The sequence below is a fragment of the Alexandromys fortis genome, unplaced genomic scaffold (genome assembly GCF_014885135.2).
Source record: "Alexandromys fortis isolate MF-2015 unplaced genomic scaffold, M_Fortis_MF-2015_v1.1 scaffold_75, whole genome shotgun sequence".
NCBI lineage: Eukaryota > Metazoa > Chordata > Mammalia > Rodentia > Cricetidae > Alexandromys > Alexandromys fortis.
The window spans coordinates 2937064-2949474 of record NW_026067956.1 but is presented as its reverse complement, the minus strand read 5'-3'; the positions used below and the strand labels follow the sequence as shown (position 1 = coordinate 2949474).

At 44.0% G+C, this 12411-nt stretch overlaps 1 protein-coding gene across 1 annotated transcript in view; it reads right to left on the bottom strand.

Moving 5' to 3' along the window:
• Mtmr9 (myotubularin related protein 9) overlaps positions 1-10496 on the bottom strand; it is a 24218-nt gene extending 13722 nt beyond the window's left edge. The window contains exons 1-5 of the mRNA XM_050152158.1: positions 9949-10496; positions 8035-8143; positions 5612-5737; positions 4908-5081; positions 1716-1934 (exon numbers count right to left, since the gene is read on the bottom strand). Of these exons, the coding sequence (XP_050008115.1) occupies positions 1716-1934; positions 4908-5081; positions 5612-5737; positions 8035-8143; positions 9949-10130 (810 nt within the window). The 5' untranslated portion in view covers positions 10131-10496. The remainder of the gene's footprint in view (positions 1-1715; positions 1935-4907; positions 5082-5611; positions 5738-8034; positions 8144-9948) is intronic.
• Positions 10497-12411: the final 1915 nt, after the last annotated feature.

The following is a 12411-nucleotide window of genomic DNA, read 5'->3' as shown; positions in this document are numbered from 1 at the left end:
AAACAAACAAACCAAAAACCAAAAAAAAAAAAAAAAACCCCCAAAAAACAACAAACCAGTAACAAAAAAACAAAAATCTACCATCAAAGAAAAGCTCAGGTCCTGAAGGCCTCCCAAGCTACAAACACTTAAAAGAACTAAATACTAGTCCTGTCCCGTCTTCCAAAAGCCTGAAGAGAGCACTGTGTTACCTACTAGCCCAACTCTAATATCAAAGCTATTTAGTGATAGCACTCGGGAGGCAGAGGCAAGTGGATCTCTGTGAGTTCGAGGCCAGCCTGGTCTACAGAAGTTCCAGGACATCCAGGGCTACACAGAGAAATTCTGTCAGACAGACAGACAGAAAGACAGACAGAAAGAAAAATCTCATTCATGGAAACAACATAAAAAATAAAATACTTTTACTTTAGTGAATTTACTCAAGACTGTAAAAGATTTGTACACTAAAAGCTAAAAAATGTTCAAGAAATTAATGTGGACACAAATCAGTGGAAAGAGATCTCATGCTCATGGCTGGGAAAATGGTTAGAGTATCCTCCTATACAAATTAATCTGCAGACTCTGTATCTCCCTTACAAAATCTATTGGCACACTGCTGTTAGCAATAGAAGAAAAGACAGTGCTAAAACTCATGTGCCAAGAACAGAGGCAGTCCAGCCACCCTCCTCCCAGGAAGGCACGTAACAAACCGAGAACTAAATCCATGGATCTCTGGCTTTTGTCTCGTGATTTCCGGAAAGTCCCAATACTGCCGCAGCTGTGCTACAATCCATTAGGAACCTTCCTTTCTTTCTCTCCTGGTTTACAAAAACATTTTTATTCAGCAATATTTGGCCTCCTGGCTTATTCTTTCAGGATTCCAAGTCATGAAACCAGGAGGCTAGTTCCACAGAGCACAGGTGCAACAGCTCCAGGACCACTGAGAACTGCTGACAAGAGGAGACACGAGTATTTCTGCCACAGACAAGAAGGCAAGATGACGGATATGTCACCTCATCATTTCTTAATCTGCAGCTGAATCAAAATCACACATCAGACAAAACAGTGTGAACTAGTTTGCAGAAAGTAGCCACACCTATGTTGAAGAACACAAGGCTGACTGATATGAACTTCGAGATTGTGGAGTTGGAATGCTGCAGATTCAGTCTGCATGTTCAACTCTCTCTGTTCCTTTAGTAGCTGTCCAGCTGTCTGACCTAGCCTTTCAACCACTGGCAAAACTTTGGAGCGCAGGACCGTCCACTAGCAGCAAGCTAAGAATGTTATGTTGTCAGACAGCACCTAAGACCTGTTAGCAGAGATCCCCACCTTGCTGTACCCTATCTATCTGATGTTCCTACCACTGTACCTGGAAAATGCCTTACTTTATGTCTTTTACCCTGTGACTATAAAAACTTCCTGAAGCCGCTTCCACACCAGAACAAGTTGTTTGGGGCAACCCGAATCTATGTTTCTGGGTCAGGGTCACTACATTTGGCTCAAGAATAAACTCACTCTTCTTCCCTTTGAGGTGAGAGCTGTTCTGCATTGACAAACACATACATTTTCATTCACTAAACTTTAGTAAAGCAGATGGGGCAGGGAAGCCCAGAGCAGGTTGTCCAGCCTATTCCAGACCCTTGATTGTGTGGAGTAGCCCTGATCTCTGTTTTGAACAAGTACAGGATCCCCTTCTGCAATCAGCACAGAGAGTCCCCACCACGCTGGCCTCTTTACCTCTCAATGGACTTGTGAATCCGCCTCCACTGGGGATAGTGGGCTTCCTGTTCAAAGCCCCCTCCTTTGGCTCTAGCTTGCTGGGCCACATTTAGTGATCGTGTGTCAATGATGTAACCACGCTTTCCTGCCCTGAGGGTGGCATTTATCAGCTTCTCATCTTCCTTGCACCTTCGCCCGTTTGTGCCAGTCAGAGGCTGACCGCTTCGCATAATCACCTGGAAGCACACATGGCAACAACTCAATAGCGGTTACTGAAGTTTCCGAGAAGGAACTGGATCAGGGTTCTCTGGCAAACAATCTGTGGTACTCTGCCAAGAACGCTGATGAGCAGGACATACTCAAATGCACTACATGCCTTAACAGCTGTAAAACACAGACAGGCCTTGCATTTTAATATAATTATTTTTCTGCTATCGCAAACATAATGAACTCATCACCTCTAACGAAGCATGAACTGACTTGCAGTAGATCTGGCCCCATAACAAAGACGATAACAGCCTAAGCCAGTAAACTGAGTCTTTGTGGGAGAATAAAATATCCCACACCTCAAATAAACTGCAGACCTCTGCAGACCCAGGAATGGCTCTGAAAAGCCTCCCTACAAAAAGAAGCATCCATATGTCATTAGCAACAGAGGAAGCAGGCAGAGATTTTCTGTCTGATGTTCCCTCTGCCCGTTCAGCCTGGAGGAAAACACTGGGGTCTGACACATGCAAAGGACCACACAGGCTGTCAGCAGGGAGACTTCGTCTGTATGACAACCAGCCTGGCTGACTGTATGCATTCTTCTTTACCCAACCAACTGCCCACTTCCTTCTTTACACGCAACCCAAAAGCCCACCCCTCTCTTTCTGATTTTCTGATTCTGCCTTTCAGTTCTTCGTCTCATGTCTTCACACAGGATAAAATCCACGTGCTCCTCCCCCTTTGTATCTTTATCACTACTGAGTCTTGGAGGAAAGAGTAGACATCAACTCCATATCCCCGGGGCTGGCTCTGGCAAGAATTACAGAGAAACACAAACTAGAAAGTTTATATACACCCTTGTTGGGGGAATCATTTCCAATGTTCTGAAAGCTGCCTAATTATTTATCCTCCATTGCCCCTCTGCCATCCTTTTCAGTATTCTGAGACTGCCTGTCTCCAAAGACTACCATCCATCTACACATTTAGAAAGGTTTGCTTTCGGAGCTTTTCTCAAGAACCCAGTCCTATTAAACCAATCTCTCCCTGGGCAATAGTTCGGCGCTGTTTCAGGAAACCATCATTACACACTCTTATTACTCTGAAATAGCTCAACATGACCTGTGGCCAGTCTGTGGTTAAGTTTTGGGAAGTGAAGGAAATTCTCAGAAGTGAGACCTGTCTGGAGTGCACAGGTCACTGGGGATGTGTTTAGGGGACATTCCTTGCCCCTGGCCCCTCCTTCCTGTCTCTCTCTGCTGAGGTCAATTGCCCCTATTCCCCACGTTCCCACCACCACAGGTTCTACCTCATCTCAAGCCCAAAGCAGTGGGGCCAACAGAATGAGGACTGAAACACAGAACTCTGCAAGCCAGAACACATTCTTCCTTCTTTCTAAGTTGTTTCTCATACCTGTCCATTTCTCTATCTGAGCCAAATTCCTAGTGACTACTAAAACCTTGCAGAATGCTCCATTAGGCTTAGCCAGTCTCTGATCCATAAGCCCTAAAGCTGAAGCTGTAACATCTGGAACCACAAAAGAGCTTTTCCTGCTTTGTTGCACCTGTGTACCTGAGACTCCCACAGATGCATTACATTCATTACTTGAGCCTTTTCTTTTGTTTAGAACTGTAGGAGTTCATGAATCCTGTCACCCTGGGCAGACACTACTGTTCGGCTCAGTAATAATTTTATAGTGACGCCACCAGGGGACTCAACACTACATTTGTACCAGTTGTTAAAACACTGTACTACAAACACTGAAAGAGCAATCCCACTGCTGGCAGGACAGGTGGCCTGCTGACAACATTGCAAAATTTTAAAACTCTGACACACTGATGGCCTCTTTATTCCTGTGGAAAAGGACAATGGAAGATGGCTCTAACTATCTAGTTTAATATGGGCTGCATATGAGAAGCAAAGTTTACTGAAAACCAAGAGGAGAGAAAGTGCCAGACATGGTGGCGCACGCCTTTAATCTAGCACTTGGGAGGCAGATGCAGGTGGAGCTCTGTGAGTTTGAGGTCAGCCTGGCCTACAGAGAGTTCCAGGACAGCCAGAACTACATGACAGACTAGTGAGACCCTGTCTCAAAAAAAAATAAAGGGGTGGAGGAGAGCAGAAAGTAATTCAGAAAGCACACACAGCAAGCTCTAGACTGCTACATCCCCATGAGGAAGCCCTGACAGAAGTGTCTTGTTAATGTGAGCAGGCATGTGTCAAAGACCAATGCCACAGCCCCATGGGGAAGTGACAAAGCCGTGCCTCCAGGTCAGGCCAGAGAGATGCACAACCGTCCTCTAGCCCAAGTGTAAATGTTGCCAGAGTATACAAAACTCCAAGTGCAGCTTCCTTCTCCTGGACGCGTACAGCCTGAGACTGCTGGCTGACGGAGACCTCTCCCCCAACCTAGCTGCCCCACATGCTGAGGCTCCAGCTGTAGCACAGGTGGTGATACTCCATCAGACTACACACACCTACCCAGTGCAGATTTTCTACATGTGCATCTATTCTTTCTTCACCTTGGCTGTCCCAGTCAGAGCTCAGGGTCTCTGCAATCCCTAATTTCCCAGTCACTAGGGCCTGAGTAAATGGCATGCGTCATTCTTCTTTCTCTTGTGAGTCAATGTCTGCTCAACTCACTGTTCAGATGGAAATTTGGTAGGAATAATTGTAATAAGCACCAAAACAAAACAGGATTCTAGGAAATGTCACTCTTGTGTCTTATGAACATTGCAGAAACATTAAATAAACATAGTTTCCTTCACACTGTGCTCTGAAGATAAAGCCAGCCTTCCTGGAGCTGAGCAGTACTGAAAGAATTCAGTCTCCTCAGGAAAGCATCCCACTCCCGGAGGCCTGCAGTTCGCATGAGGGATGCACTAGTGGGAATGATCTGGCCAATGATTTTAGCCAAAAGGCGCACAGAAAAGGGAATACTCCCAAGTAAAGGACCTACCCACCCAGGCCACGCCTGCCAGCGGAGCAGCGCTCCCTATACTCACCATGCCGTTCTTTTTATGGTAATAGCTCAGTACTGGGAAGCGCCCCCCATGTCGAAAGGCTGCCACCTTCCGAAGAGCTTCATCATCGACGGACTTGGGCACAATGACAATTGGCGGGTAGGAAGGACAGACAGCAAATTCCTTATTGACATAACTCAGTCTCCATTCACTGGTCTGGAAAACACACAGTACTTCAAACCTAAGCAAGCAGCTCAGTGTCATAAAGCATCTAAGTTTTAAAGGCTTTGGAGATGATTTCCAGGGAAGCTATTCAGCAGGAAATTTGGACATCTAACTCACACTCACTCCAGTCTTTAGGTGGTTCAAAACCTAGTACACATTAAGTTGTTACATCTACCAATTAACTCAAATTAACTCATAGTATGCCAGGACTGGTTTTAAGCAAAACAATGTTTTACTTTTATTTTTAAGCAATATTTATACAGGTAATTTTAAAAATATCTGGACTATGTTAATCAATTGGAAGGAAAAGTATTGCAGCTATAGCAATTATACCAACACATGGGCAAAATGTTCAGCCCAGAATGAAAAAGGCTAAACCAATAGCTAGTGCATACTCTAAAGTTAGGCATGAATAACCCAACCCCACCTCACTAGCCTTCAAAGGGAAAGAATCCCTTTCTCAAGTAAAATAAGGTGTTGGGTTAATTCTTAGCGCCCACAATGTCCAAATCTTAACTTACAGCAGAGGAATAGAGCTCAAACTCTTGTTCAGGAAGGAAGGAATGCCAGCCATCTTCAATCACCTCAAACATAGGTCTGTAGAAGAAGGGGTACATCAGGGTGACCGAGTCCAGAGTGGACAATGCCTAGAGGACAGAAAGATAAAGATTCCACAACTGAAATAATTCTAATGAAGCAGCAGTTAGTAATAGGACCTGGTAATGATGGGACCCAATACAGGTCTTCAATGCCATATCTCTATGTGGAGCTACAGTCTGATTGAGCTAACATCCCCACTGCAGCATCTAAGACACCTGACACACAACCACACTCAACAAGTATTGAGTGAATGAAACAAGCAACAGAACAGTCTGTGTCTAATGAAATCATTCCTGATGACACAATTTAAGAATGTTCAAAGCTCAATAAAAATGTCCAAGAATTTCTGGACACCGGAGAACAAAAAGCCTTGGGTTAGTTACTACAGTCTGAGCTAAATAGTCAGTAGCTAACTAGACACTGTAAGTCATTTGAAATCTATGCCTGCTTGTCACTATAAAAAAGGAATACTCAACTCTGCCAGCTGCCAAGTATCAGAAAAGCCTCAAGCTCCAACCCCAGCAATACAGTGGTTAAGTCACATAGCCTCCCTAAGCCTTATGCAATGGAGGAAATTTCACAGGCTTATTAGGAGTCTTCATGGAGATAAGGCCAACAACAGCGTGACACATTAAAAAAAAACAAAACAAAAAACAAAAAAACCCTGAGTTCTTACAAGGCATACATATGCAGAAGCCACATCTACACTCACTTCCTCCTTCCTAAAAGGATCTGCCAGTTGGCTAGTCATTGTCCTTTCCTTATGCTACATAGGGCACACCCAACCAACGGGAGCCTAAGACATTCCTTTGTCTAAACGGTAAAACATTATTTCAGTTTGTTTTCTTATTCACGGTGGGGAGTACAGCCAAGTCAAGACCACATTTCCAAGTGAAAACTATACATGGCAGACTATTCAATCCACTCTCTCTTTTCCTCAAGTAGAATTTCCAAAAGCAGAAAGGTTTGTGTGCCATTCCCTTAGCAACACATCACCTGATCCTCTACTTCTTGTTAAAAAACAAACAAAATTGTGATCATAGATTTAGGACTTTTCCTCTCCTTTTTAATAGCTAAACCCGCTTTTTAAAAAAGACATAAAGCCAAATAACTCAGTTACACAGAGTAACTGCGGAAGGAAAAAAAGTCAGCTAGACTCTGTAATTACCTAGAAATTAAACACAGAGTCAGTTGGTATAATTTAGTGGTGGTGATTTAAAATTGGGGTGTATACCGAAACAGTCAGAAGGTGGAAACGGAGGGTGAAATCTTCAATTGAGAGCTTAAACTATCCAAGCAAATTTTCTCAAGTGTGGCCAGAACCAATGTTCAAAACTTTCTTATAAGCAAAACCAAACACATCTTAAATGAGCTGATGAAAGCAAATACATACCTTCATATGTAAGTCACAGGTGACAACTGTTAGCGAGAGGCACTTGCTTTAGTCTGTTACACAACACTGTGAATATACTCCTGACACACAGCTGAATGGTAAGCTGAGAAATGGTGAAGACAGTCAACTTTATGTGATGTGGCTATTTCTACCACAACGTCTCAGCATCAAACTGTTCTCAAAGAAGGGCCCTCCAATGGCAGCTACCATTTATCAAGTACTAAGACTTCACATATACCCACAAATGTAATCATATAACATCCCTGAAAGACAGGTAATGATATACTTATCGTATAATAAGAGACTAACTGCAAGCGATAAGCACTTCACCCATGGCCGCACCGCATGCTAACAGAGGAACGACGCTATTACAACAATTGCAGTATTAAGAGCGCTGCTCAGAGTTCAAGGGTTTTCTCTATTTCAAAGACACACTACACTCAAGAAGATCACACCCGCTCACTGTACGTGTCCACAATCCAACTAACCGTACTTGTTTCCTTGGTTTAAAACTCCTTATAGGTTGTTCCTTCAAGACATCCACTGAAACAGAACAACAGTTCACAAACTGTCTTCACCGCAGAAAGCATCAAGATTTGTAGAGTAAACATGATTCCTGGGTTGTTGTTGTTGTTTTAAAGAAGTCATACATACTCAGATGAAATAGCTTCTATTTATTATCTGATCAATATGAACTCATGGAAATTCTATCATGAAATTCCACAAACTTCTAAGCAACTGATGGGATTAGGAATTCCGTAGAAAGTAACACTAAAAGTGCAGGAAACACAAGAGGCCCCATTGTTTTTGTGGGACACCAATCAGGTAGGGCTTTTCCTACATCAGCAGACATGGGGTCATGATCAAACACCTGACTGAAGAAACAGAAGGCTGCATGAAATCAGAACACAGCCTTTTTTTCCATCAGATCTTTGCCTGCAAAATACTTACCTCAATGGAACTGGCTATATTTAAACATTCCTCCATCCCAGGAATATCCAACTGAATAATTCGGAAATCTTTACATTTTATGATGATGGTACCCAGAGAGCCCACGAACCTGCAAGAATGGTAAGGAAACCAGAGAGGATAACAGGTTAGAAGCAGATCACAGAGGGTCAGGAATTTAGCCTTTATCATGCAGCATGAGAGAGCACTGAGTAAGTTTATGCACTAAAGATGAACGGAGGAGTCTAGTAGCCTGCTGCTCGTATGGATGGATAACCCAAACTGCTGGTAACGTTCCCACCAGACTACATTAAGGCACAATGCCTGTAGAAACCTTAACATCCAAAATATGCAGTGGAGCAATACAAAGCATGTTGTCACTCACACACACTTCATAGCGAGCTGGTTAATCAATTTGCCTTCTCCCACCTGAAGTACACAGAACTCACAGGGAAACTGAGAAAGCAGATTTTTTTTTTTAGTTTTTTTCTTTAAAAAAAAATATTTATAACATTCTGCCTCCATGTATGCCCACATGCCAGAGGAGGGCGCCAGACCTCTTTACAGATGGTTGTGAGCCACCATGTGGTTGCTGGGAATTGAACTCAGGAACTTTGGAAGAGCAGGCAATGCTCTTAACCACTGAGCCATCTCTCCAGCCCCCCTTTTTTTTGGTTTTTTGAGGCAAGGTTTCTCTGTAGTTTTGGAGTCTTCCTGGAACTTGCTCTGTAGGCCAGGTTGGCCTCGAACTCACAGAGATCTTTCTGTCTCTGCCTCCCCAGTGGTAGGATTAAGGGCGTGCACCACAACTGCCCAGCAAAGAGAGAATTTAAGTGCAGGTGAAAGTATATAGAAATATTTGACTCTGAGACACTCTCTTGCACAGATGAGAAGTATGGAACAGGGAACTGGAGACAGCTCAGCAGTGAAGAGCACTTTGCGTTCTTCCAGATCCACGCTCTGTCACCAGAACTCACACAGGGTGGCTCACAACTGCCTGTAACTCTAGTTCCATGAGATTCAACACCTTCTTGCCTCCTGGGGCACCTTCGCTCACATGTACATACCCAAACACACATATACACATAAGTAAAAAAGTATGAAGTGGGAAAATACACATGAATTACATACTTTCCTTAAGGGTCAGCCCTTTTCTTCTCAGAAGTAAAACTGAACAATATTGAGGGCTGATTATTACCTTCAGTAGTAGATAAGCAACAATCCAGAAAATAAATAAGAAATATGACCAAACTGAACCTTTGTTGTTATTGAGAGGCTCATCCATACATACGTGAGGTGGCTGTCAAGTTTGTCATCCACCTGCCTCGGCCTTCCCAGTGCTATTACTGGTGTGTGCCACCTTACTGAACTTTAAATATTTTTTTGAGGTAACAAAATAGAAAATAAAAGACAATGTACTCAGCTGCGGCAAGGCATGGTGGTGCACACACACAAAACTGTAATTCCAGCACTTACTTGTGAGACTAAGGTTGGAAAGTCGGGGGCTCAAGACAGGCCTAGGCTGCAAAAGGCGGGCCTGTCTACTTTTTTTTTTTTGGTGTGGGGGGGCTTTAAATTATATTCATGCACAACTTTGTGACGTGATATTGACAACCAATGTTTCGAGAAAATGGCAAGGAAAATTCAAGGTATGTGATGGGGGTAAAAATTAAAGAGAACACTGAAAATAGGCCCAAGTGGTGTTCAAAACGCCCACAGAGATGATACCCCTGAGACCTTAGCCCGGGTATAGCAAAAGCCAGGTAGCCAGTGCAGATGGCTTTCAGATGTAGGCCTCAGAAAGTTCATTTAGCTGGCTGGGCGAGGATGCCAGAAAAAAAAAAAAAAAAAGGAAAAAAAAAAAAAGGGAAGCATCTGTTCCAGCTCCTTATGGACCTGGGTGTGGTGGGCGCTCACCGTTTGTCAATGGCGTCGATATTTGAATGGAGGAGCCAGAGCTCCTCCGTGTTGTCCTGCCGGGAGGACAGGATCAGGTGGTGGCCCGTCAGACACAGGGTCCCTTCCACGGCGGGGTAGAAAGGCCGGTGCAACACCACATTGTCCACCCGTGGGGTCTTAATCAGCTCCGCGAACTCCATGGTCCCCGGGTGGCCTCAGCCTGGGGGATGACGACTCCCGCATGTGAGATGCGGCTAATCCTCCCCGAATTAGGCTACCCTAATGGGCGGGTCCGGGAGGTCGAGCCCCGCCCCGGTTGGGCGTATGCGGCAAGGCCTGCGGGGTACGCACCACCCTGGACCCGCTCCCTGGCGTTGTCTCTTCCCCACCACTGGCCGGGGCTCGGCCGCAGGGGAGGCCTCGCGGCAGGCCCTGTAGGAGCCGCTGCCACCGGCCTCTGACGGCCGGGATGCAGCATCCGAACCCGAGCCGCTAGGGACTTCTGGCGGAAGTAGCTACTGCCTGCAGCACCGGACAGTAACTCCGGGCAGAAGTAGAGGAAGACTCAAGACTCGGAAGACATAGGGAACGGACCGGAAGTTGGTCCGTTATTAAATCCGGTGGAACACAGCCAGAAACAATGACTTTCTGTTCCTACAAGGGAAAAACTTCCACCTTCTGCCCACACAGTCTTTGCTCTCAAAAACATTTCTTATCGGAGAAAGCAGAAATAGAAGACGTAGCTGACCTGCCGCCCTCCTGACGGCTCTTCTGGCCGTTTGCTAAACTGGTGGCTATTCTTATGGAGTGATCCACGAAGAGATGTCAAGTTTGGGATTGAAGCAGTGATTGTGATTTAGAAGAAGGCTCGGGGTGTCTGAAAGGGACACGGCCCTAAGCCTCAGACTCTGAGAATGCTATGACGTTAAACAAGAAAAGTATATAAACACCTAAAAGAAGAATGCAGAGAGGAACTGATTAACTGTCGTCCTGTGATAAAAACTCTAGTGACCTCAGCTAATCTGTAGCAAAGCCTAGACCTCTCTGTGAATTCCAAGACATTCATGTATTGATCACCACCTCACAGCGTCCCAGCTAAGTACAGTCTAGCTGAACTGCTCACAAACGCTGCAATGACAGTTTTACTCATGTAATTTCCTCCTTCTTGCTTCCCGTCTCTCTTCTTTAAACTGACATTTTATTTCAGAAAAAGAATTACGTTTGAGTTATTAGCTTTGAAAATTCTTGCCAGGCAGTATCTAAGAACTGCGAGCTAGCCAATTTCAGAGTATGCAAAGTGAGCCTGACCAGGTTGCTTTTCTTCTTGTCTTCCTTAAAACCGTCGTAAAGCACCCCCTGAGATTCCAGTTTATCTGCAAAAGAAAAACAGCCCAAGGGAAGGATGAGGGAAGGATGAAGGCTAAGGGAAGATGAGGGAAAGTATTGTAAAGCCATTTTTCGAACTGAATTATTTTCCTTCCTTGTGTGGCTCATCATAATAACTACCAATTGTGGGATGAAGAATTTACTTCCAATCTAGACAATAGTGGAAAGTTTTACAAGAGAAAGCATGAAAGTAGAACTTTGAAGGGTAAGATGTCCAAGGAAAAACGTAATGTCCAATTTAGTGTACACTAAAAGATAGTAATTCCCCAGGGAGTCTATGATCCTTCTGGCTCTCTTGACAATGAATTATGCAAGTGTTGTATCTAGTTATAAAAATGTTCCGTGTTCTATAAAGTCATAAACTGCCCCCCAAGGGGGAAAATCAGCATCTTCTTGGATGTTATAATGAAATACCAGAAACTATTAGAAAATTACATCAACTGTGATTTGAAGCTCAAAGAATAAAAAGTTTATGAGCGCTGAGACAACCAAAATTCAGTAGTTAGGAATAAAGCTTGAGCAAACAGAGAAGAGCACTTCGCTACATGAGCAGTAGGTGGCAGTAGAATGCAAAGACAATGGGATCTGCTTCTATTAAAGTGGTTCAGTAATGTAGTCAATTATTACTACAGTCCAAACAGCCAAGAAATAACGGTCTTGGAGGATTCTGATAAGCCAAGAAGCTGATGGAATTTATAATGTATACAAAGAACTTACCGAAGGACTATAAAGATAGTTCAATAGGTGTCTTTGTCAGTATTTTATTGCTGTGAAGAGACACCATTATCACAGGAACACTTATAAATAAGGAAACATTTAATTGGTTCTTGCTTGCAGTTTCATTGGTTTAGTCCATTATCAACATGGCGGGAAGATAATGGCATTCAGCCAGACATGATGTTGGAGAAAGAATTGAGAATTCTACATCTGGATCTGCAGACAGCAGGAAGAATCACTAGTCTGGCTTGAGCATTTAAAACCCCAAAATCCATACCCAGTGACACACTTCCACCAAGACCATACCTTCTGATCCTTTCAAATAGTGCTACTCCCTAAGCATTCAAATATACGAAACTATGGGGCCATTCTTACTCA